This window comes from Eublepharis macularius, chromosome 7, assembly GCF_028583425.1.
Source record: "Eublepharis macularius isolate TG4126 chromosome 7, MPM_Emac_v1.0, whole genome shotgun sequence".
In the NCBI taxonomy this organism is placed as follows: Eukaryota; Metazoa; Chordata; class Lepidosauria; order Squamata; family Eublepharidae; genus Eublepharis; species Eublepharis macularius.
The window spans coordinates 136,467,676-136,495,294 of NC_072796.1; the positions used below are offsets into that span (position 1 = coordinate 136,467,676).

At 40.1% G+C, this 27,619-nt stretch overlaps 1 protein-coding gene across 3 annotated transcripts in view; it reads right to left on the bottom strand.

Moving 5' to 3' along the window:
• The window catches only part of PTK2 (protein tyrosine kinase 2), a 292,969-nt gene that overhangs the window by 158,290 nt on the left and 107,060 nt on the right, over nucleotides 1-27,619 (bottom strand). For all 3 annotated transcript variants that reach the window (XM_054985813.1, XM_054985812.1, XM_054985814.1), the window contains 2 exons: nucleotides 9,877-10,103; nucleotides 4,595-4,761 (listed from right to left, as the gene is read on the bottom strand). In XM_054985813.1, coding sequence (XP_054841788.1) covers nucleotides 4,595-4,761; nucleotides 9,877-10,071 — 362 coding nt within the window. In that variant the 5' untranslated portion in view covers nucleotides 10,072-10,103. The remainder of the gene's footprint in view (nucleotides 1-4,594; nucleotides 4,762-9,876; nucleotides 10,104-27,619) is intronic.

Consider the following 27,619-nt stretch of genomic DNA (forward strand, 5'->3'; position numbering starts at 1 on the left):
CCCAACAAACTCCTATAGCTTAAAAAGAGCCCGTCAGACTGCACGTCTTTGATAAAATGTGAAATGACACTCTAGAGAAATACTGAATAATTTATCCAATGTCACGATGCATGCATGGAGGGATTTATAAAACCTGATCACCTAAACACCAGAACAATTATTTAACTTTGCTTTTAATGGTTATTATCTTCTGTAATATGTTAAGACATGAGAGTATCACTGAGCAGAATATGTGACATAGGCATTTTTACATTTTGTAACTAATCTTTGAAGTCACATTGGGTAGGCAAAGCTTTTTTAAAAACTTATTTTTCCAAATGTATAGTTAGTTAAATGGTGTAATTTTGTAGTGGGAAAGAGAAGAGGGAAGAAAAAGAGTCACATCTTCATCACAGAACATAAAATGCGAAAAGTTCAGGGAATACACCAACATTTTGTTCACCAGATTTTTAAAATGTCAATTTAATATTGATGGGCTATGGAGGCTAGCCCTTAAGGAAGTCATTTCTATATGTCTTATGTGATACAATGTTAAAGATGTGCATCCGGAAAAAAAATCTGAATTTTTCATATTTAGGTTTCAGGAAGGACCTAAATACCAGTATTCTGGGTTATTTTGGTCCTCTCAACACCCTTTCAGGATTTTCCCTGCCCGAGATTCTGGAAATATTTGGGTTCCATTATTCCCTATGATGGACCGGGGGGGGGGAGCTGTTTTTCAAGCATTCCATTCAGTGCCTGGTGCTCAGCTGGTGAAAACGCTAGCAGAAGCATGTTAAAAGAAGGTATCCCCGATGGCCACCATCAGGCCCATCAATTTGGGCATCATGGCTGCTGTCCCTGGTCCTGTGAAGCCTGTCCCTGGCCAGAAGTATCAGTATCTCAACAGCTGACTAGTCAGCTCCAAAGACCAGTGAGCACAGGGGTGGCTCAGGTGTCTCTAGATACAAAGCATAGGTCACTGCAGGCAGATGACATATCTGCAAATAGAGAGCCAACTTCCTTACTAGTTGTGGTTCAAAAGAAAGCATTTTTTGCTGTCATGAACGCCTGTTTCCCCCACATCCAGCAAGACTCCCAAGTTCTTAGCACAGTCTTAGCACAGTTACACCCCAGTGATGGTAGGAGGAACAAACCAGCAGCGGCCCTTCAAGCCAGAATCACTTGCATATGGACGCACCTTCTGTTCCCTTTCAGCCACTTGTCCACTGCATTCAGGCACCAGGCCAGAACAGAAGCAGATGCAGCAGGCCGTTTAGATCTTACAGTGGCCACAGGTCTGACCCATGGCCGCAGACACCACTTTAGAGAAGATTTTGTCCATTTAAATATTGCTGTGAGGGCCTGATCCAAGCACGGGGGGGACAGGACATCTTGTCACCCCTCCCCTCACATCTTCTCAAGTGCCGAAATACCCCCCCCCCGGTAGCTTTTTTTTTAAATGGACAACATCTTCTCTAAAGTGATCTCAGTGGCCACTGGTCAGACCCCCTGGCCAATGTCACGTCTACTTTGTCCCTTATTCAGAGTAACATGTATCTGTCATCAGCATATTAACAACTTAATCCAAAACTCTGGAAATTAACTAAGTTTACATAGTTATAAAACAACATGGAAATAATGGCATACACCCTGGTCAGCTCCCAAGCGATTCATCCAGCATCTCCCATGGCAACCTTTTGTATCTGATCTGATTGAAAAGATCAGAACCATCTGAAGACTGATCTGCCAAGACGCACCTCACATTCAAGGCACCTAAGCAACAGGGCGGGATCCACAGTATCAAAAGCTGCCAACGGATCTAACCACAGCAATAGTTAGATTCCCTTTATCCATCTGAAGATGGCGATTTTCCACTAGTGCCACTAAAGCTGTCTCTGTCCCCAACCCCAGGCCTGCAGCCAGATTGAAAATCCCCCCTGCTACAGCTCCCACAGCATGAAAAACACTTCAAGGCAATCCTAAACTGTAAATGATGTTAGTTCTATTGAATTTCTCCCCCCCTAATTTCCAGTCTGTCATCTGCTATAAGCCTTAGAGCCCAAGAAGGACTGTGTTCCAACTGTAATGTTTTATTCTGCTTCCTGACTTCTTGTTTTTAATTCATTCTACTCCCTTTATTATTTCTGCATTCCACTCATGGACTGCCTGATGCAGCCTCACCTTCGTGCCTTGTCAGCAGGATTAATGCATCACAGATAAGCGGCCGTATCCTTCCCTGTCTCAGGCTGCTGGAACAGCAGATAAGCCATCTGGGACAGGCTTTCCATCACAAGTGTGTATTTAAGCAAGCTCAAGAACCACTTGCCAATACTACCCCCACTGGCATGTTCCATGCTTCCAGTTCAATGCTGTCTCTGTTCACCAGACCTTCCTTTTAAATAAGAACATAGGAAGAGCTCTACTAGATCAGGCCAGAGTTCCATGTAGCCCGGCACACTGTTCCACACAGTGGCCAACCAGTTACCCCAGAGGGTCAAACTAACAGGGCACAGATGTCAAGGTTTTCATGACTCTTGGCGCAGATATTAAAAGGTATGCTCTGTATATGGAGGTTCCCTTTAGTTACCATGGCTAATCGGCACTGAAAGACCCATTCTCTGTATAATTCCCCCTTAAATCGATCTATATTCGTGGCCTTCACTATGTCCACTGAGTGTGAATTCCACAATTTAATTATTTGTTGAATAAAGAAATATTTTCTTTTGTCTTTCCCAAACCAATATTGAGTTCTAGCATAATAGGAGATGATTTAAAAGCTCTCTGTATTCACTTTCTCCATAATATGATTAATTTTATAAACCTTGGCCATGTCCCCATTTCCCCCATTTAGTAACCTTTTTCTCTAAACTGAGAAGTCCCAAATTCTTTTGCCTTTTCTCATGGGAATGGAGATCCAGTCTCTTTCAGTGCAATCCTAAACAGAGCTACTCCAGTCTAAGCCCAGTGATTTCAATGGGCTTAGACCAGAGTAAGTCTGATCAGATCATACTGTTAATCATCTTGGTTCCCCTCTTCTGTACTTTTTTGAGCTCTTCAATATCCTTTTGAGACGCAGTGACCAGAACTGTACACAGTATTCCAAATTAAGGTAAACTATTTTTGTGTTCACTGGGTTGCATCCAGAGCTAGAGGTCTTATGCAAGCGGAAATGCAAGAAAGACTACGGTACTTGCTTATGCTGTCAAACTTATTGTATCTCCACCTGTGTTTCTAGTTGCTCAAGTCACGCAACTTGATTCTGGGCACTATAATATATAGGGAGGAAAGCACTAGGTGTTGTACAAGGTTGCATGCAAACAGAACTGCGTCAGTTTATGTATCTGATGAAGAGAGCTTTGACTCTCAAAAGCTTATACACTGGAAATTTTGTTGGTCTTTAAGGTGATTCTGGACTCGAATCTTGCTCTTCTACTGCAGATCAACATGCCTACTCATCTGAAATTATGTTTTCACTTTCACATAATGGCTTTACAAGATTGCCGTTTTATTTTTAATCCCTTTCCTAAATCTCCATGTTGGAGATTATTAATCTCCATGTCTTTTCATAGCTGCCACATGCTGAGTTCACATTTCCTCAGAGCTATCCACTACAACTCCAAGATTTCATTCCCAGTCAGTCTTGGCCAGTTCAAACCCCTTCAGCATATATTTAAACTCAGGATTACGCTTGCCAATGTTGAACTTCATTTACATTGTTGTTGTCCACTCAGCCAATATAGAAATGTCCTCCTGGATCTCTTCAAAATCTGCCTTGGTTTCACCATCCCAAATAACCCTAACAATTTATTAAAAAACCAGTACCAATCCCAATCTTTGTTGAACCTGACTGCTCACTTCCTTCCATTTAGAGAACTGTCCATTTATTCTACCTCTCTGTTTCTTGTCATTTAACCAATATTTAATTCATAAAATGCCCCCTCCTCTTACTCCAAGACTAATCAACTTATGCAGAATTCTTTGAAAAGGTACTTTGTCAAAAGGCTTTTGCAAGTCCAAGTATCTAATATCTAATGAATCACAGTTGTCCATATGCTTGCTAACCTACTCAAAGAACTCCAAAAGGTTGGCGAGGATTTCCCTTTGCAGAAGCCGTGCTGATTAGTTCTCAGCAGTAACAATCGATGTGACATTTGCTCCTTTCTAGTATTCCAGCATCGAAATTGATTTAAGCAACAAGTTACATACAGCATTTCCCATTTGAGTTCCTTAAGAAAACTTAGGTGTAAGCCATCTGGACCTGGAGTCTTACTAGTTTTCAGCTTACTAGTAGTCCTAAAATTTCAACTCTCATCTCCTCAACTTGACTCAATTTCTTCAAACACCCTTCCCCAAAACAAATACAAAGAATGCCCCTTAATTTCCAAAATCAAAACAGATACAAAGAAGTCATAGAGTTTCTCGGCCATCCCACTGCCTTTCTTGTGGCAACTGGAACCACACACCACTGAAATACCCAGTTTCTCTCCATCATCTACAGTCTCAGACCCTGGAAGAAGAAAAAAAGGAAGCCACTATTTCACAATTTTTCCAGCCCCACTACACAATTTTCAAAGAGTATGCTCTTAAACAACGGGAAAGGATAAAATCTTACTTCCACTCCTCTGGAGCATGAGACAGTTCAAACTTCTCTCTCACATTGGACACTCCCATATCTGGATGCAGCCAATGAACTTCCTCCGACTGCAGGTGACTGAGCCGTAAACCATAACAGGCGACATTCTTAACTTTGTGACTATCCACTATCTTCTGGATTATGCCCTAGAAAGGAGAATAAATGCAATTTTAATTCACAAACTTCAACAGAACATGCATAGCTTATGATTAATTTTAAAAAAACATTTTTCTATACTAAACTGAGTATAATAGAAAAAAATCAACTGTATCACAAACTATTTCTCAATCAAAACTTTGAAGATTAATAAAATGCTAGCTACACGTGTTTTTAAAAGTTTATAGCGACATTTTACATTTATTTTTTCCACAAGCTGAGTCAATTCATACTACACAATAGGAAGCTTGTCAAATATTTCATATAAAAATGATTTAAAATGCTTTAAAAGATAATCTGTGACAATCTCACCAACAGCCAACAGCTTTCCATCTTCCTCTGTGATTGAGCAGAAAGGATTAAGGAAAAAGCCTGATAACTCTCTCTCATAAGCTCTTGAATTCCTTTGCTTGTCCTTAAGTGTCAACATGAATCTCCACACTCCTAACAGGCAATACTGTTACTGTTGAATAAGTTTTCATACTGTGATCTTTGTTTGCTCTCTGCAAAAAAACTTAAGCATTCAGACTAATCCCTGCTAGGTCCAATCCTAGAAGACAACTAACAGGTCAAGGTGCCGCTGGACTGTAAAACTGGACTGCAATGGGTAAATGGTAACTTTTCTTTTTTACAAGACTGCACAGTTCGGAGGAAATTCCTTCATTTTTAATATCCTCAAGATTTTAACTGGCTGGTCACAACACTTTTAAAAAAAAGTGCAATACTGTAAAAGATCACATCTTATTTGATTCCTTAAAAAGTAACAGGTATTTGGCCAATAAGCCTCAGGCCTTTCCCTGTTTGTTGTTGGGCAACAAACAACTATGTGAACAGCTGACCTTAGGGAAAGGGAACCATAATGAACATCATTTCTACACAGCATTTCTTCTAACCTAGCTTCAGAATACACTGAGAGCCGTGTAGAAAAAGTGGGGAAACTTGTTCCTTCATTTCTAACAAAAAAATCTTACTTTCACGTGGCTGCTATTTGAGCAAGATGTCCTACATAGGACATCTGACGAAGAGAACTTGATTCTCGAAAGCTTATGCTAAAATAAAATTGGTTAGTCTTAAAGGTGCTACTGGACTCTTTTTGATTTTGCTACCACAGACTAACACGGCTAACTTCTCTACATAGGACAGTTGCCCATATCTCAAGCTGTATAGCTCAGCACTATCATCAAGAATAACTCCTTCCCTGTCTGAAAGACAACATCTTAACATAGTTAAATGAAGGCCTGGTGTTGTGTCATCCACCACCATTGCCAACTGGGCACATGGCAAATCCCCCACCACTACCATCTGCACATAAATAGAAGGAGCCATGGAATGTAACTCATTCATTTTTCTATGCTTTCTGAACTTGGCACAAAACCTCTGTAACATGCAGAGTTTATTTCAGAAAACTGGCCAAGTAGGACACATTTTTTCTAACAATGAAAAATGACAGCCTTTTTATTTTGGAAAGGAAGATATACTTTATACAAGACAAAGATGAGACTATAAAAAAAATCAGGCAAACCTAACAGAGATCACTGATGTATAAGCCTACAGTTAGAACAAAGAAAACCTAAACAAAACCCATACCAGCGTATTCACAAATGAGTAAGGACAATAACTGTTAATATTAGTCAGTCCAGTGAGGGTTTGTTTTGTTTTGTTTCAAATAAAGGTTTGAAAACAATAATCTCTCAATGTGGCATTAATCACTGGGAATACCCACTGACCCGGTCCCTTCTAGCAGATTTTATCAGCTAGGATCAAAAAGGGTCAAACATGTAGGAATCCACCAAGAATTCCATCAACATTCTCCTAGTGTCCAACTGAAAAAAACCTACATAAACATGGCAAAAAGAGCCTCAGTCATGCTTTTTTCTAACTTGGAGGTGAACAGCCATGAGAACAAAGCAGCTGCAGAGTATAACAACAACAACAACAACAACAACAACAACAATCAAAAAGTCTGGATAATCGACATTGCAATTCCTGGGGATACCAGAGTCGAACAAAAAGAACAAGAAAAAAGGATTAAATATAGGGATTCGGCTATAGAAACCACCCGTCTATGGAAGAAGAATGCAATAGTAGTCCCCATTGTCATTGGGGCACTTGGAACCATCTTGAAAACTTTGCAATTCATATGGATAAACTGTAGTTTTCTGACATAACACCTACAGAACTGCAAAAGACGGCGCTACTTGGAACTGCGTACATATTACGCCGATATCTGGTTGATACTTTGATATCCGGTGGAAACTTGTATCAACTTAGCAAGGCCAATCAATAATAACATGTGACCTTTGCTTATTGTTGATTGTGTTTCGGATAATTTGAATAATAATAGTATTTGATTTATACACTACACTTCAGGATGACTTAATACCCACTCAGAGTGGTTTACAAGTATGTTATCATTACCCTCTCAACAACAATCACCCTGTGAGGTGGATGGGGCTGAGAGAGCTCCTAGAAGCTGTAACTGACCCGAGGTGACCCAGCTGACTACAGGGGGAGGAGTGGGGAATCAAACCCGGTTCTCCAGATTAGAGTCCCGCGCTCTTAACCACTCCACTCCAAGCCTTGTACTCTACTGTCTGCATAGACACAATGGAAAGGAGATGCAATATCAGGTAGAGCAAGAAGGGCTGGTTTGGTCAAAGGAAGATGGAGGTGGGAGAGAACATACGAAAAAAATTCCATTTCAACCAAGGATTCTGTACATGAGGTAAATGGAACAGAGCTCTGTTGCCCACCCACTGCAACCCCCTCTCCCGTCCCAGCTGCTTTTAAACTCAGCCAGGCTGATGGCAGTGCAAGGTTCACCCACAGCTTTCACGGCTCTTTCCCCTCACATTAGGGTTGGCTTTTTCTTCACCTAACATTTGCACAAAGCTGCATTTTGCGTGAATATCTGTTTAAAGATCTCTAAAGCAAAAATGTTGAAATCTGCCTGGAAATTAAAGGAGGAACAGAAATTTAAAATGATAAAATGTTGAAGTCACTTTATGTGCCAGTCTGTTCCATAAAAGGTGAGGAAAAATAAAATTATGGAAACCAGAATTGTCATAAAAATTTGCTTTACCATTTCAATGCATGTGCAAGTCTAACATCTAAATCATCCATAAAACACAAGATGAACAGATTTCAACATTATTAAAATTGTAAGCTAACTGCAACAAGTTTAAAATGTTCTAGCCTGGGCTTCCTTCCTTACCCTAAACAGAAAAGAAAGAAGTTGAACAAAGTTCCTAGAAGCCATTATAACCATTAGCAAACTTGTTCAATCTTTCAGAAGCATCCATAAAAGCCAACAATTATAGACATACCAAGTAAACAAAAAATGCCCATGAAGCTTTTAAAAGACTTAAGATCTGAAGTGTGCCATGGGGGACAAATAACGGCACTGATGGCAAGGTTGATTTTTAGCGCTCTGGAAGGCCAATTATAATCTCTAAAGTTAGTGGATGGGAAATATCAAAACTTCAGTGTTCACTGTAAAGCATGGTGATAATCAAGCAAGGCACATTTAAATGGGATTTTAAAACTACTTTTAGTGGTTTATAGAGAATCACATATTATACTGTCGAATGAGCTGTACCGAATCTATTCACACTTCCTCCAACATGAAAAATTGCTACATCTGAGTGACCATTTTAAAAAATCCACTAAGAAGAACAGTATTTTTCAACTCACAAAAATAGTGTGCTTCAACTTCAGTCTAAAATAAAAATCTAAGATCCCCAGGGCATACCAGATTATCCTGCATACCACATTCTGACTCAATAAATGAAGCAATGACCTTCAGTTTGCAAGACCAGAGCAAGGTTGTCAATGATGATAATTCGGAGGCCATTCATTCATAGAGTCACCGTAAGTCGGAAACAACTTGATGGCACATGACGCTCTCATAGACATGCACACAAACATAAACGCTGCAAACTTCGAAAAACCCCTTCATTCACCTTGTGATGGATAAGCAGAGATCTTGCCACTTTGTGTAAGACAAGAATCCCCTGTATGACTGTTTGGGGTATGTGCAGAGCAGCTTATCCAATCAAGACCCATGCATGCTGGAGGAAGCCTGATGAGAGGGGAGGAGTGAGAGAAAAAGCCAGTGTGCTGTCAGCTCAGATCAGATAGGGGTTGTCTCTCCAGAGTGGGAGAGAACCAGTTTCGACGGACAATACATGTGTCAGTGTTTGGAGTGCAAGTTGGCTAAATAAGTGAATGTTTGGGGAGAGGGCTTGTGCTCACAACAGAGAAGGGGGAGGCTGACAATCCTTTCTCAGGGGAGATTTTGGAAGTCTCAGAACCGGTCTTTTACGATAAAGCAGGCTAACAGAATGCATGTGTGAGGGAAGGCGGCTAATAGTTTGTAGTCTTGGGAGTAGCTCACATTAACACTGTGAAAATCCTGAGGTTGAGGGAAGGGAAACAATCACCTCCAAAACAAAAGCTAGGTGGTTAACTGACTCCGTGAAACAAAGATTATAACTTGATTAGCCCAGCAAAAACTCTGTGTTACCTGTAAATTGTTTTTGCCTTGCTAATGAACTCCTTAACTTCTCCTATTCCTGACAATGAATAAAAGTTTATTTTAAATCCTGTTTCCCTGATGTCTTCTATGTAATAACTGCATTTAGAAGGCCACGGGTTAAGTCTATCTGTAGAAGGTTTGACCACGCTGGTCAAACTATACAGCATGCTACCTCTTCTTAAATGACCTTTAAAACACCAACCTTCAGACACTCCTTTTAAATACATTTAAATTATCTTCACACACACCAAATGCAGGAGCACGTTAATCTGAGCCGGTGTAACCAAGCTACTATCTTCCAAAAATAACTGTGGCACAGAAATTGAGCAATCATATAAAATAGGTTAGTTACATTGGCATACACAGTTTAATGCCCTCCTTTTTCTCTTGAGAAAAGTGCTAGAAATTAAAGCTTTGCCCGGAATGACTCACAGCATGAGCTGAACAGACTTCTAAGTAATATTTCAACATCCGTGTTTTTCTCCTCAATCTCAAGTCATCTATGTCACAGTCTAAGCATGACCTTCATATAACCATCTCTGCCATCTTTTATATAAAATTAACTCACCCAAACATCTGTCGCATCCCCATGACGTATAATACTCGCCCATGTTGCTGGCTCACTATTGTTCTCAAAGTAATGGAAAACCTTCAGGACTCGTTCCATGGCCCCTGGGGATCGTTCCATCCCAGTACTGAGGTGTGTCTTTGTGCTTGAACTCGGAGTGTGATTCAAGTTTGGATCTAGGTAAGCTGCTGCCATGCTTTTGCTGGATGCTAGGTATCTGTCATATTCTGAAATGGGAGAAAAGGGAAGAAAATAAGCATCTCAGACTCTTACACCACAGCATCTAGCTCATTTTACAAGGCTATACATATGAAATAATTTAATGCATTGGAAGAAACATAGAAACCTCAAAACACAAAGCTAGAAGTAACCCTAAGGTCATCTAGTCCAACCCCTTGCAAAATACAGGAAATTCACAGCTAACCTCCCCTATTCCTCTCTCCCCCAACAGTGACTCCTACTCTATGTTCAGAGGAAGGCAAAAATCCTTCAGGATCCCTGACCAATCTGGCTTGGAGGAAAATTCCTTCCTGATCCCAAAGTGGTGACTGTCATTACCTTGGGCATATAAGAAAGGGCCCAAGATAACAGGATGAAACTTTATTCTTATTCCTAAAGCAACAAAAATTCTGCTAATGATTGATTCATTAAATAATTTGTATTGCTATCAGTGCTTTCCCTTTTAAATGAGTATGGCACCTTAACAAAGCTATCCTAAACAGACTCAAACGCCTATAAGTCCACTGATTTTTTCCCAAGTAGTCTTCAGATAAAATAAGGGATAGTAGATAAATTCACTGAAGTAGTAAATCTTTGCGGGCTTTGGTAGAAGTGTATCATTACAATCTTGCTGATCTGTTAAGCAAAGTGGCTCTATCCTAAAGGAGGATCCTTGATGGGATGCTAAATATACAACTGTAAACCAAGCTACACTCTTCTAAACCCACTGATCTCAGTGAAAGCAGAAGAGTGTAACTCTGCTAAGGAGTTAATAGGCCATGAGACAATTTTCTGGCACAAAGGAAGCTTGAATTCCCTTAAAAGTATAATTCATAGGCCACTTCTAACATTAAAAAGTCCACAGTGTTGCAAACAATAAATTAAAAATAAAAATATATCTAAGTATAAACAAAGCTGCGGGGGGAGGAGAACAAACTCATACAAACAGATAAGCAACACAAAATCCAATAAAGCTTTTAAAAAGACAGCAGGACTATAACTCTTATCTATAAAGGCTATGGACAATAGAGTCTTAACAGCATTTGAATGAAATTAAACAGGCATCTCACTGATCAGTCTGTGGCAGGTAGCCCATAGATGAAAAATGTCTCATTAATAGTCATAACTAGAGATGGGCACGAACCAGGAAAAAACCGAACCGTACGGTTCGTGGTTTGTCGCATTTCACAAACCACGAACTTTCACGAACTGCCCCAGTTCACGAATCAGTTCGTTTGGTTCATGAAAACGTCATATCCAAGTCAGCAAATCATCACTTCTTATAGGAAAAATCTTAGAAACAGCAGAAATGGATGTCTTAACAGACTTGATAAAAGAACAAAGTAGGGGTGATCTGCAGAAAAGAGGGTCACCCTTTCATAGATGGAACAAGAAATTAAGTATAGGATATGAAGATGGGAGAGAATACTTACAGGAAATAAGCAGGGTAGACTTACAGGAAAATTAGGTTTTGGATAAGGAAAACAAGATATAAAGAAGAAGGAACTGTAGAGATGGAAAATGAGTATAATACATAGTTTGTTATTATTATCGCTGTTGATTTCTTACGAAGTTCTGCTTGATATCCCCTGATGTGATGTCTATGTGTATATGTATGCATTCTTTTTTAAACCAATAAAATAATTAAAATAAAATTTTAAAAAAGCAAATCATCACATCTGGGTCAGCAGAAGGCCACTTCCGGGTCAGCAGAAGGTCTACAGGAAGTCCATTCCCTGTTGCCTAGGAAACTGATTGATCGGCGCCAGGCTGTCTGCAGTGATGAACCAAAAAATGAACCAAATGAACCAGCCTAAAGTTCATGGCGGTTCGTCAGAAATGGGCTCTGATGAACCACCAGTTCGCGAACCACGATCCGGCCCAGTTCGTCACAAACTTTGGTTCGTATTTCACTTTGTGCCCATCTCTAGTCATAACCTGCTTGATCTCAGATGATGGGGAGAACCAGAGGGAGGCCTCTGGAGAGTCACGCCCACCTGAGGGTGTAAGAGTTAGCTCCAAGCTACTCCCCAACCTAAGTCTGGGGGAGTATGTATAAGGAAAACCGGTGGAAACCATTTGGATTTAGATAACAGAAGCAGGTTTCGGTTCTTTCAGGAGATGTTAGGCATGCCTGCTTCTGCACTCCCAAAAGACTTACTTCACCTACATTTATTAATCATTTGTTACGAAGAGACTATCCTCTACTATCTACCAAAGGAAACCGAAAATGTAGTGCTGAACACCCTGCTATTTGGAGATGCAGAGGTTTCAAAACACAGAAATATCAAATAAGAAAAATAGCACACCTTCTTTTCCATTTTCCTTTGTACTTTGCTAATGAGTTATGTTCCTCCCCCTGCCCAACTTGAGGTTTAATGGCACACCAGCATCAGTATTTTGACTGCTGATGAACCGGACTGATCACCAAAGACAACCCAGTTTTTAGAACCTGTTAAAGGGCAAAGATGATTTCTCCAATAGACTTCCAATTTTATCAACTGTGCATGCAAAACACAATGATATCTTATCCCATGTTTGCATTCTTTCCTGCTTCCTTAGACAAAATTATTTCTCAGACACAGTTCTGACCTTCCAACATGAGGGTTCTGCTAAACACAGGAGTCTTGCTTGCACAATAAATCAAATGTTATATAATAGATTAATAGCCCATCTACAGCTGCACCGCAGCAGTACCACATTTTGCAGCCTTCCAGGAGCAGTAATTGGGAAGTCCAGAGTGACCAGAGGAGTGGAAGAGAATTTTCATTACTAAGGCCTCAATCAGATCAAATCTAACTGCTCTCAGTGGTGCTTTTCAAGCATAATTAAGTCAGGGTATGTTCATCTCAATGAGCAAGAGCTTTGTATCCCCCTTCCTTGTATCCTTTTCACACTACAAGAAATTGTCAGAATGGATGTGGCAGAATGGATGTGGCAGACTTTGAAGCTCTTGAGAATAGGTACAAGGTCTCTACTCAGGAAGAACTTTAAACTTCTATCTGAGCCCCCAAGTCCAGAAGTCAGATGATTAAGAGGAATCAATCACACTCTATGCCCTATAGCACCTTTAAGACTAACCGACTTATTTGTAGTATAAGCTTTCGAGAACCACAGCTCTCTTCATCAGGTGCCATCTGACGAAGAGAGCTGTGGTTCTCGAAAGCTTATGCTACAAATAAGTTGGTTAGTCTTAAAGGTGCTACTGGACTCTTTACTATTTTGCAACAGACTAACACTCTATGCCCTGTTGCTTAGCTTGTCCTCCCCTGCTTTGCCATGGAGTAAAGTCAAATCTTTCATTCAACCAACTACGTACTATTTCTGCATAAACATGAACATTTATCATTTACAGAGAACTGTTCTGTCAATAAAAATGGAGAAGCATCTTTTTGTAGTGAGAAAATGGCAGCAGAGGAAAGAGTTGCTCTCCCTCTTTCCCAAAGTCATTCTCCTCCACAAGTGCAGTTAAACTTTGAGACAAAATTGCTGGGAAGATAGGTCACAACATACATGCACACATACACAGTCTGTAGACTGCTGATTTTACCTTGCCAAGCCTCTGGATTTTTTCCCCTGGCCTTGCTTTACACTGCCAAAGTAAATGTGGGATTAGAGCAGCTAAAAGAGGATTCTGACATTTAGTTCCATCTTGATATGCAATAAGACTTTAAGTGTTCTGGTCAGACTGAAGACAGCGAGATATGAACAGCTATCTAACTCTGAGACAGAGAAATTATTTTTTGACCAACAAATCCATTGCCATCTAGCACACACACACAGAGTATCTAGGCATTACCAACAATACATTGAAGACTAGTTAACACATCAGGGATTTTCTTATTAAATCAATTCAGCTCTTAAATTGATTGATATCTTTATTAATTCAGGCATATGCATTTAAAGTTTTTCTGCTAAGGAAAATTCTCTCACTGATGTTCAAGTCACCTTGGCAAAGTGTTACTGGGGGATTAAGTGTTACCTGTTCATTGTTCACTGAACATATGTCCCGAGCTCCGCATTTTGGGACCAGAGAAGACTGTGAAAAATGAACATGTAAATGGTGTTGACATCACTGGCCAACTGTTTACCTCTGAGCAGCATTTCAATAGATTTGCATGCTTTAATGATTTTGGAGACTGCTGTCATTTCATTCATTCTGACCACCAAACAGCATAAGCCCCACAAGGGAAGAATCCCAGAGGCTAAGCAGTGACAGTTCTTATATGCTTAGATTAACCTAGTTTCCTTTATTTCATTTCTTGCTCGGAGATATTCAAACTGCTCCCCAAAGAGTTAGCTCCAATTTCTATTTTCAAGATATGTTTGCCCATGCTCATTTATTTACTTCTAATCGTACTCCTGTATCAAAATTAATCTCTTCTGTATCATTAACCATTTATGCATTAGCTCTCACAAACAGTTTCTTGGAGAATCAATTCAGTTTTCTTCTCATTTATACTTTCACACGGCCTACAATGGACTTCATGTTGAGATAAGTTTATTATGATCAATGGATACCCCTGCCTATCTGACTATTTTGAACCAGCTTGATGTAGTGATTAAAGAGTTGGACAAGGATCCCCACTCTGTCCTGAACCTTGCTGGATGACCTTGGCCAGTCACACACACTCAGCCTTAGGGTTGACAGGTCTCTATATCCTCCCAGCGGGAGGGAGGAGGACCTGACACTTTCCTCTAAGCATTACCAACAATACACTGAAGACTAGTTAACACATCAGGGATTTTCTTATTAAATCAATTCAGCTCTTAAATTGATTGATATCTTTATTAATTCAGGCATATGCATTTAAAGTTTTTCTGCTAAGGAAAATTCTCTCCTCGCGCCTCATGCTTCTCCCTTTTTGCACACGCGTGCTCCTGGTGCTTGCAAGATGACATCACTTCCTGAAATGACATCATCACGCCAATTATGGGCATGCTACTGCACTTTGCACAGGCCAAATTCAGACTGTTTGGGGCCAAAATTGGCCCCAGCGAAACATGGGAGCATGCTTGTGGCCAGTGTGATGACGTCACTTCAGGAAGTGACATGATCGCGCCCCGTTGTTGCTTGGCAATCACCGGCCATCGGGGGAGGGGTAAACCCCCCCAAGAGCTCACCTGCCACCAGCAGGCAACTGGGAAGCCTACTCAGCCTAACCTATAATAACATAACAACAGACCAGTGGTTTATCTAGTCAAGCATCTGCCACATACAGAGGCCAACCAGTTGCTATGGAGGGCCAAATACATGGCACCAAAGTGGAGGCCTTCCCTTGAAGTTACCTCCTGGACCTGTTATTCAGAGGTTCACTGCCTCTGAAAATGGAGGCTCACGTTAGACACCATAACTACTAGCTGCTGACAGATCTCTCCTCCATGGCTCCGTCGAATCTCCTTTTAAAGCTGTCTATGCTTGTGGCCAACATTACTTCCTCCATATCTTAATCATATGTGTAAAGAAGTAGTTCCTTTTCCTGTCTTGAATCTACCTCATAGGGTCATTCTGGGTATAAAATGGAGGAGAATTATGTAAGCTACCTTGGGTCCACTGGTAAGAAAAGTGGGGCATAAAAACAATAGATAATAAATATTTCAGTTCAGATCCAAATGCAAGCACCATATCATGAGTACGTGATATAATATCTCAACAATGGCTATAGAAGGGGATGACGTATTTAAAATATTTGTATTTTGCTTTTTTACTGATCAGTGGGAGTCAAAGAAATTTACATAAACTTAAAAAGCAGATATAATATCTTTTAAAAAAGACAAGTGAACTGAAGCAAGCCACTATCCACCAAAAACATGCTTTACAGAACCTCCGACATCTGCATAGTATTGGGGCTTAAGGTTAAGCCAAACAAGAAACAAGACAACAAAAGCAAAGCCAAGACCTAGTAATTATGGAAGTCAGACAACAACAATCCACTTCTGGAATATGTAATACCAGATAACACAAAAGCACAGCTCTAGGAAAGGTAAATTACACAAGAGTAAAATTTCCAAAGCATATTAGCAAAAATGAGGCACACTATCCACAAGAAATATAAACAGAAACAAAATGACAAGTGGTGCAATAGACAATCCTTTATACTTAAGCATGCAGAAATTTTAAATATAACCCAATCATATACAAATTATAAGAAATAGAACAAATAGAACAATGACAAAATCCCAGTTACAGACTCATTTCAATATTTTCTTAATATCTTTTCCAGATTACATGAAAAATATGTAAACCCTATTCATATATTCCTGAATTGAAAAAGTGTAGAAAGATCACTTAGGTGCACCCCCTATCATTTTGTAAGTTTACATTTCTTGTAGGTAGTGTACTTCGCCTTTGCTAACATACTTTGGTAAATTACCTTTCTTACTCCATGGTTTTGAGTTATCTGGTATTACATATTCCAGAAGCGGTTTGTTATTATTCTGCTTTAAATAATTACTAGGTCTTGACTTCACTTTCGTTGTCTCTGGGCCTGAAAGGTTAACAGCAGCACTTTGAACTGAGCAGGGAAGCAAACTGACAGCCAACATAACTTTTATTTGGGGCATTATAGATAATATAGATAATGCTTAACCTCTGTCAGCAGTGTAGTTCTTATGTTTTGCACCAATGGTAAGCTCCATGTTGTCTTCAAGGGCCGTCACACGTGCAGAGTGTGTGTGTCACAGTACCTTAGTCCTGAGGTTACTGTAGCATGGATTAATGTGGCTAGGTTGGCTGAGTCCAAGAAATGGGACAAGTTGAACATGCATGCAGATTTTTTTTTAAGTTACTTAATTTATACCCCACCTTTCTCCCCACAGGGAGAAATGTGTATTTGCACTTAGCAATGAGAACTTGGCCGTTTTTACACGTCTTACCGGCTCTGGTACATCGCACAAAGCTCCCCCAAGGACAGCGTTTTCCTGGTGCGATTTCACGCGAGAACCAGGAAATCGCGCCAGGAAGATGCTGTCCTTGCGGCAGCTTTGCGCAACATACTGGAGCTGGTAAGACGTGTGAGAACAGCCCTTGTGAAAAAACGATGACTAAAAGAAGCCAACAAGGATGCCTAGATATGACACACTTGAGCCTTTCAATTTATTAATTTACTTTAAAATGTATATGTCACTTTTTCATTATGTGGTCTTCAAAGCACATCACAATAAAAATTATTTCAGAATCATAATAATAATTCATTTTGGATGCACCAAATATAAACACAAGTAGTACAGTATCTAGGCACATAAGCTGGATGCAATGCCAGGAAGGACGGTGCAAACTATAGCCATACAGGATCAACTGGGATCAAACTGGGAGCCAGTTTGGTCTAGTGGTTAAGAGTGTGGTTCTCTAATCTGGAGAACCGGGTTTGATTCCCCACTCTTCCACTTGAAGCCAGCTGGGTGACCTTGGGCTAGTCACAGTTCTCTGGAGCTCTCTCAGCCTCACCTACCTCACAGGGTGTTTTGTTGTGGGGATAATAGTAACATACTTTGTAAACCGCTGAGTGGGTGTTAAGTCATCCTGAAAGGCGGTATATAAATCGATTATTATTATTATTATTATTATTATTATTATTATTATTATTATTATTATTATTATTATTATTATTATTATTATTAGGGGTATTTCTTTCCCCTTTGGACTCTCTTATGGACACAGACACAAACACCCTTCCAGTGAGGGGCTGTGGGGGGATGAAACATCAGCATAGGATTGTGGGAATAGTTTTTCCTGCCATAACATTACATTCTCCTGACTGTCCATATTCAACTAATTGTCTTGCCTTGCCATGTCAGAATGACAGAAAGTATAATTTGTATGTTATCTAGCCATTTGCAGAAGCAGAAAGTGGTCATCAATTAGGCAGCATGCAAATCAACAAAACCAATGCCTTCACAAACAAGACAACCACTTTCCACCTGTGCCAATTTATCAGCCTATTTCCAACTGGTTTTAGAACCTACCAGAATAAATATTTATGGGTATTATAAAATGTTTTCCTGCCTCCAAAAGGAAAAGGTCATAGCCTTTACAAGCTTTATAAGTAGAGGCTGTTATCACAGATTCCCAAGTTAAAGAGCTTAATCACATCCAAGTTCAAGAGGAAATCTTTTTAATTAATGCACAACAGTTTTTAATTAATGCATAAAAGATAGCTAGGAGAAAAGAAAAACAACAGCTACAAAAGACAAAAGTAGAGGGCAAGAGTAGGTTGCTCTTCATCATATGTTGAATTTTAAAGACATCTGAAGACATACTCTGCAGAGCAGCTACCACACTAGTTGGATGAATAATAGATTTGACTTTTCACCATGGCACCACACTGTTGAAGAAGCATAGCGATGACACCTGTTGTAAATCCAAACACACATTACACACTTCAGAGGCTTGTGCTTCAGTTCAACCTACTATTAATCTTGTATCTACCATGATATGCATGCATGAACCTACCCTGTACAAAGATTCATGCTATACAGCAGAGACTGTGGTGTTTTTACAAAGTATATGCTGAGTCCAAAAACTCTGCCATTTGACCACGGCTGCCGTTTCTCAGCACTTACTGTAATCTAGATTTGGCATACTTAATTTGCATAGTTTTGCTTGCCTTGTTTACTTTATTTATTTATTTTGATGACCCATTCTGAAGTCCTCCCGCTGAATTTAAACTGACAGGAGGAACGATATTCAACACAGGTTGAACTTATAGGGAAAAGGTTAAGATTGTCCAGTAAACTTGATAAAAAAGCAAAGGATTTTCTTATGCCAGAAAATGCGCCGAAATATACTTTATCTTTCACAAATTTAAATACAAATTATGATCCATTAGATACTTATCACCTATTAACTCAAAACTATAATGACAAGTTTACCAGAAAATAACTCAACCCACCCTTATAGGAACGTCAAACCCTGGTTCGATCCAGAATGTGCCCAAGCAAAAAAAGAACTGAACCGTCTATATTCACTCTAATTTGATGATAAGTTGGAAAGGAGAGCAGTGGCACAGGTAGCGTTAGTTAATCAGGAAAAAAAACCATAAACAGGTTATACAACGGAAGCAAAAAGAGTATACTCTGAAGCTATGGGCTATCAAACAAAATAATTCTGCCTTATTTTGGAAGCTCACTGATGTTTGGAGGCCTAAGATGTCTTCGCCTCTGGATATGCATATTTCGGCTGAAGGCTGGACTGTCTTTTTCCAGAATCTTTATGAGGACCATAGTCAGCCCACCTCACCTGGAAATACTGAGAATTTTCCAGCTTGGCTCCCAGTCAGGCCATCAGAAATAATAGCCCATATTTTTCAATTAAAAAATAGGAAGGCACCAGGACTAGATGGAATACCTCCCGAAGCACTAAAAGAGAATGTAGACTGGTGGACACAATTCCTTGCAACTTTGTTCACATATATAGATCAAAATGGTCAAATTCCAAAGCAGTGGGGGACTGCTATTGTGGTCCCTATTTTTAAGAAGGGCAATAAAAGTAATCCCGCGAACTATAGGCACATAAGTCTACTAAATATCATTAGTAAAATATATGCAAGGCACCTCTTAGACAAATTTGAACTATGGCTAGAACAAGAAGAAATCATCCCTATGGAGCAGGCAGGCTTTAGGATAGGAAGGTCGACAGCAGAGCACTGTCTGGTGTTGCAACAGCTAATTGAAAAATACGCCGTCAAAGGTTCACCTTCTCTTTATGCCGCCTTCATTGATTTGAAGACAGCTTTTGATTCCATCTCAAGACAAAGATTGTGGCAAAAACTAGAGGCCTCTAGCATAAATAAAAAACTGCTATTTCTTATGCGTGCCCTGCATGAGGAATCATATCTCAGAGTGCGATGCAACCGACAGGGTCTGCTCACTGATGCAATAAAAACCTTCAAGGGAGTTAGGCAGGGATGCCTTTTGGCCCCTATGCCAGGGGTGGGCAATTGTTTTGGCTCGGGGGCAACTTTGTGGGAGCGGAGGTTAGCGGAGGGCTGCACCTTTTAAAATGATTGCATTCATTAGTTAACTTTGCATTTCAGAAAAGGTACAAATTGTATCATAAAAATCAATAAATATAAATTAAATAAAATAGTGATAGTTTTATTCAATTTATTTATTGTGCTAATTTCATATCATCTATAGCTGCAAGCACATTTAATTTTAGAATAAGTTTAATGAGACAAATGTACCCTATCACACTGACTGTCTTGGCGGGCCACAAAAACCTCTGTAGCGGGCCGCATGTGGCCCACGGGCCGCAATTTTCCCACCCCTGCCCTATGCTATTTAATTATTATATCAGTGATGTGGTGAAACATACGACTGATCCCAACTTCCATCCACCAAAGTTAGCTTCGCGTTATTTACCATCCTGCTTCATGCCGATGATGCAGTTATTTTGTCCAGATCCCCAGTCGGACTGCGAAGGGCGTTAGATAGATTCTCAATTTACTGCGATAAAGAACACCTAGTAATCAATTTCAATAAAACAAAAGTGTTGGCATTTGGTAGACATCCTAAGACGCACTCTTGGACGATAAAAGGGAATAAAATCCAGCAAGTGAATAAATTTATATACTTGGGGGTGGCGATACAGGACTCGGGGGCCAACACAGTGCACTGCAATTTGATGACAGGGAAAGCCAAAAAGGTGAGCCACGTAATCCTGAGATTTTTCCACTCTAAGGGGGACTTATATGTCCCAGCAGCATTTAAACTGTATCAAGCCAAAGCCCTAACGCAACTTATATTTGGCATTTATCTCGGCATTTCTGCTGATAATTTGCGTGTTCTTGAGAAGACTCAATCCAAATTTATTTGTGCCATTCTACAAGTTCGGCCAGGTGTGCCAAACGCTCTTAGAAACAGGCCAAACGCCTAGAAACAGGCCAAATAAGAACTGGAGCCAGAATTCTATCCTCTGCCTATCAGCAGATTAAGATCTGTACCAACCAAAAAGGTCTTCTCCCTCTTAAAGCAAGATTCTTATCAGCCAAAGTGGATGGTGGCTGGTTAAGACCAATTTAGAGAAAATTGGTCTCTCACCGGACAATCTTTTGACGCAGGGCAGTGCCCAGGAGAAAGGTATAATTAAACAAAGGGTTAGAGATATAGAGCGCCAACGAGATCTCCACATTTTATGGTCTCCAGGGAATCCAGATACGTCATGGATATGGCCAAATATCTGGTTTATTTGGATATTCCATCTTACAGAAGAGCTTTCACCCTGGCCTGTTGTGCAGTCATCCCCTCAACGGTTATTGAAGTGAAATATAGGAGGATCCCTTATGAGGATAGATGTTGCTGCTGCCCTTCTGGAGAAGTAGAATCACTTCTCCATATGTTTTTTTGCTGCCCTCTTCATCAAAAGTATAGGGAGAAGTTTATCTCCCCACTTCCAGATAGACCAATACTGGAGGCGGACATGACTTGCCTGGAGAGGCTTCTGAATGATGAAAAACAGACCATCTCCAGACAAAAAGCCAAATTTTGTCACTATTTGGTCAAATTCCATTGTAGGAAGTAGTAAATACTGAGATATTTTTATGCATTGTGAAATTATATGCCTTTTAAATATTTTAAAAATTAAGTGTAGTCCTCAAGCCCTTTTCCTTTTTATATTGTTACTAACTGTTACATGGGTTGTTAAGGATGTATTATTACAATTATAGTCTTTGACTGCAAATAAATAAATATCATATCGTACATACCTATGCATGTATCACATGAACTCCCCAAAACAAAAAGCCCAAACTACAGTTTGCGTGCTTGAGTAGGAAACACACCTTTTCCTTCCTGCCCAGCACTGTGGTGCAGCCATCAAGGCCAGGCTGAGCAGCACCATGGAAAGGCAAGCCGCCCCAAGGGCTGCCCAGCACTGCAGCTGGGCCCAGGCAGTGGTAAAGCGTTATGGGTCTTTGAGAAGTAGGGGGAAAGGGTTAAGGGTTCAGGGGAGGTAAGAACCGTAGCAGCAAAGGGTGCCGGGGCGGGAGCAACAGGGAAGAGTGGGGAGACAGAAACAAGGAAGAGCTGCTGGGACATTCTGTTGCAGGAACCTGCTTGTAGGAATTTGTATTTGTTTGACATTTGGGACCCCTTCCAAACCCACTGATCTGTGAATGTAAGTATTAATATTATAAATTTTAACAATTATTTTCTATCCTACCCTGCTGTATCTCTTACATAGAGACAAATGACTACCACACACCTATAGTGAAATAGACAGTCTTCGCTTGCTCCATATATCAGTCCCTGGAACACTGGGGGGGGGGGGAATTGCCGGTGTGCCATGTCAAATAGCTTGAGAAGCACTGGATTAGATCACTTATAGTATGCATTAACTGTTTGCTGAATCTATAATCCTACAACTCCCACCGCACTCTCTTTCATTTATGTACTATCATTTTCTGCTTTATTAAAGTATCATATCTAATACTTTCTGCTTTGTTTCAAATTTCTGTAATTAACCCAATCATGTTTATTGATTTCATGTCCTATTGATTGCATTGATTTACACTGTGCAATTCATTCATTCATTCAATCATATTCTTCCTTTCTTACTGAGAGTCAAGGTGGATTACAACAGATGATTACAATTTTTTTTACATTTGGAATTGCCAATAAAGACAGGAGGGTGAAGGAAGAAAAATGAGGACAGAGACAGAAGGAATCCTTATTTGGAGGATCAGGAATACTCCATAACCTTACAAGTTCCCTCTTCACTTCTCCCACCCACAAATGTTATGATTCCTTCTATTCTTTCCTATTTCTTAGCAAGCTACAGTTTGTCATTTTATGACAACTGAGAAAATTATGGTTTGCACATGTTGTCTGAAACACAAATTATGGTTTGCACATGTTGTCTGAACCACAACCAAAGCAAGCTTTGGAAGTCCGATTCCCAGGCAAGTCATGTTTGCCCAGTTTGCATTTTACAACAAACTATGATTTGTCAAGACAATGTGAGTGCTTAAGGAGGGACTGACCTCTGGGCACAAATGTTTGTGCGTGAACCAAGCTATATTTTTAAATTTTCCTGGGATACAAACATTAGGGACACTCATGCCATAACGGACAAGTTTAATACTAAACAATTTCTATAGGCCAACAAACACTATTCCAGTCTAATTGCCCATCAGACTGACAAACAGCAAGCAAGATCTTGGAGTATATTATACTGATCAGCAGCAGAAACTGGTGGACCAAGCTCACCTCATGTTTAAGGAAGTATGAGAGTGCCTACACTACCAGCCTTTCTTAAAAGTGAATGAAGCTAGGAGAAGAAAAAGGCCTTAAGCCAAAGAAAGATCCATTCTAACCAAGGGGACAGAGAAGCATTTGTGATCACCCACATACGTTGATTTCCTTCTTCCCCTTGCCTAGAACAGTCCTCAAACCTAACTTTTTAGTTTTATTTCCACCCGCCCCCCCTGCCACCAGTGATACCAAGTGTGCCAAGTAATGCAATCTAAATGTGATTTCCCAATGTTCTATGTGCCCATGTTCCATGTTTTCCCCTCATCTTCCTCAATATTGTACCACATCATGATTGTTTATAGATCTAACCAGTACCTTCCTGTGTTTCCATGTTTTTATTCAAATAATTGCAAATAATAAAGCCCTCTAGAGACAATTCTCTGCTTCAATCCTCTTGAGTTTCTTACTAAGTTGCTTCAGTCAGAACTTGGTCATCGGCAGCTCATGCTGTGTTACTCAGTCATTCTATGTGTTACTTTTAAAAAGCATGGTAATACGTCTGTTCAAATTACTTTCGAGGGCTAAGGTTTTCAAAATATCCACATTGCTCATGAAATACCCATGAGCAACCCCAATTTATACAGCAAACAGCATTAGTCATAACACTGTGTCCCCTCTCGACACCAAATGTTGAACACGATGGTCAAAGTTACACTATCATTGTGAGGACAAGTTTTAAAAGTTTTCAAAACACCAAGTTTCATTTGTATAAAGAATGAGAAGGTGGCTGGGGGGCGGGGGGGGAACGGCTTCAAAGTTGACACACAATAGCCTTTTAAAGCAATGACTCGGTGGATTTTTCTACACAGCTATGTTCTGCTTTGAGACCTACTGTCAAATTTGACATTTAGAAGGAAAAACCTTCCTATTCTTGAAAAGTTCAAATGCACCCACTTCTAAAATATATGATTAAGTCACGTTAGCTTTCAAAGATCCAGCATCAGTGAGAGTCCACCCTTCACCTGCGAGCACATTATTACAAAGACAGTTTATACCGGTCCATAGGGTCACTTCCCATCAGTCAGTAATTTGGGAGAAAAGGGAAAATTATGACTAATTGCTTTCCCCCACCCAAAAATTAATAATTCAAAGCGAACATCCACGAGCACCAGAAGCGATCTTGCATCTCTTTACTTACAGACTTGCTAACTCCTGACTCGGAGAGGACTCCAGAGAGTTTAATCCTTCGTTGTTATCAATTGAGCCTGTTCAGATTTGAGGCTCCGTGGTACTAGGGCAAAAAATGGTGCCCCTCCTGCACTTGTCTCTGTCATAAAAGCACAGCACAAAGTCTCTATCAGGGACCAGAAAACATGGTAACCTAGTTAAACTCTCTCAGAAGGAATTCTATTTGACCCATTCTTTCATTTCAAAATGGCTTTCCTTTCACGGAAGGGAAGACAGGACTCCAAGAACACTGACCAATTATTTAAAAAAAAACACACAGTGTGAGTGCAAAAGGATTAAAAAAATAAGAAACCATCAGAAAATAATATGTTATTGGAAAGGTTTTACAATCTTTCTGGGAGAGGCGGGGGGAGAGAAAAATCAAGATGCCCAATTTCAGAATGGACAAAAAGGACCGATAAAAGCTTAATGGTGTGGTATTTCATACAAACATCAACTTGAAAGACTATTAAAACTGATGATGTCACAATATCAACACATCAGCAATGTCAACTATGATTGAGAACCTCCACAAAAATCCATATAAATGCAAATGGATTTTTTTAAAAAAACCCACACTGGCTGAGCATTTTAAGAGGACATTGGAAAATCCATAGATACACTACACTGCTCGTGCGCACAACAATTTTTTGGAACTGACCATTATTAAGTGAAAAAATTACAGCTGGAGTTATCTTCTGAGTTTTTAGACCCAATGAGAGCCTGGATGGTGTGGTAGTTCACATGTTGGACTGGGAACTGAAAGGTCCGAATCCCTACTCTGCCATTTCCAGACTTTTTTAGAACACACAATGGGTCAATAAGCACTTATTTTAAAAGCAACACATTCCAGTGCAGTGTTCCCTAGATTTTACCAAACAAAGTAAATTATCTTCCATTTGTTATTGCAGAAGTTAAAGGAGCTATTCATAAGCCACCTGTGACAGGAGCCAGCACAGAGAAAGACAGAAAGCTTGCTAGTTCAATTGGAGTAGCAGATTTACGTAACTCATGGGAAGAATTCCTCGGGCTTCTTCAGATCAGAACTTATCTCCACTTTTATAGCACTGGCCTCCTATCGCTTAATGATCCATCTCTCCCTACTTTTCAGCTGCTCCACCCTGCAAATGCAATCAGACTGTTTCCAGTATAACTAGATGCGCTTCTTTGTCCACAGCCTCTCTCTCCTCTTCTGTCTCTCTATAGATTAGATACTACATAAAAGAGTTCTAAAATGCACAAATAATAAGCTGTTTGACCAGATGAGCGCAGGGGTAAATGAACACTTATGAGGAAGTAGCCTAACTCAGAAAAGCAAAAGCCATAACCTCTTCATTTAATGTGTTCCCTTTCTGAAAGGTTTACAGTTGAGATGCTAAAACTAGGCCTGGGCAGAGACTCTACCTTAAACTCTCATTTTCTCAGGCACTTCTACAGCCATTACAGTGACAAATAAACATTACCAAGGCCCTTTTCAGAGTGAAAAATAGCATTTATTTTTTCCTGAATAAAACTAGGGCAGTCTAACCTGTCATTAGCAGAAAAGTGTCATGTATTCTCAGTCTCTGAGAAAAAGCAATGCACAATGGAACTGATTGGCGGTAGAGTTAGGACGAAAGTAGTACTTTTTTCACACAATGAATAATTGATTTGCAGAATTCAAGGCCACAAGATGTCATCACAACACAGGAGGATTCGTGGAAACTGAGGCTGTTAATGTTATTTAGCCATGGTAGCTAAATGGGACCTATGAGATCCAAGGGCAGTATAACGCTGAATGCCAGCTACAAGTCAGAGGTAACAATGGGGGGCTGTTACTGTCGCCATGCTCTGCTTGTGGAATTCCTGGAAGCATCTGGGACGGCCACTCTTGAAAACAAGATGCTGGACTAGCTGGCTTCTCCGTCAGATCTGGCAAGACTGTTACATGCTCTTAATATATTAGCATATAGGACACCAAAAGAAACAAACATAAATTAAAACACATCTCTTAAAATCAGATCTACGGCAAATGTTTTGAAGGAGCAAAGTTATTTGGAATTTTCAGTTATCCTATACCTGCACCAAATGCAATAGCTAAGATAAAGACCATGTGTTGGGATCCAGTCAGCTTTTTCACGCAACCTCACCCCCTCCTTATCACAGCTCCAGCTGCATATGCCTTTTGTCTATGCAGGACCCATGATCCCCACCCAGCATAGCATTTTTGGTGGTCAAAGGGGAGCCTTCTCCCTCCCTCATTTTTACCACCAGAAAAGCTAGGTGGATCCAAGCCTATCATAGTAGCAACACCATAAAACATTTGATTTATAATAATAACATTCAATTTATATTCCACCCTTCAGGACAATTTGGCACCCACTCAGAGCAGCTTACAAAGTATGCCATTATTATCCCTACAACAAAACACCCTGTGAGGTGGGTGGGGCTGAGAGAGCTCCAGAGAACTGTGACTAGCCCAAGGTCACCCAGCTGGCTTCAAGTGAAGGAGTGGGGAATCAAACCCGGCTCTCCAGATTAGAGTCCCGTGCTCTTAACCACTACACCAAACTGGCTCTCTAGACAGCATCTAGACAGTGCTGACTGGCATTCAAGATGTGAGCAACGGCACACAGAACAGATCTGCTCTAGATAGATAAACTTCAGATTAATATAAGCAGAGAGGGACACTAAAAAGAGGAAGGATCTTAAAACTAATGAATGTGTTCTACATGCATCAAAGGTAAATGAGATGTCAGGAAGACATTAAGCAATCACTTCTATGGGTCAGTAGATTTTGCATGTAGAGGGAACAGATGTGGTCCACCAATCTCTCCTACCCTTCAGTCCAAAGAGATGCAAATAAATTGGATCTGAAAAATACATACTTCTCCTATTAGTCTTGCAAATGTAAATCACTCCCAATCCTTTTAAAAAGCACTGCAGCTTAGTAACCACCCACTGACCAAACAGCAGAACATTTAAGAAATCAGCAAGCAGATAAGCATATCTGGATGTTAAGTAGATCTGTAGACATACAGTAATTTTGCAGAGCCCCTGAGAGTAAAGAATGGTCCTTGTACTGCATTTCAGTTAGCTTGTGATTGTAGAGTTACACACAGAAGAG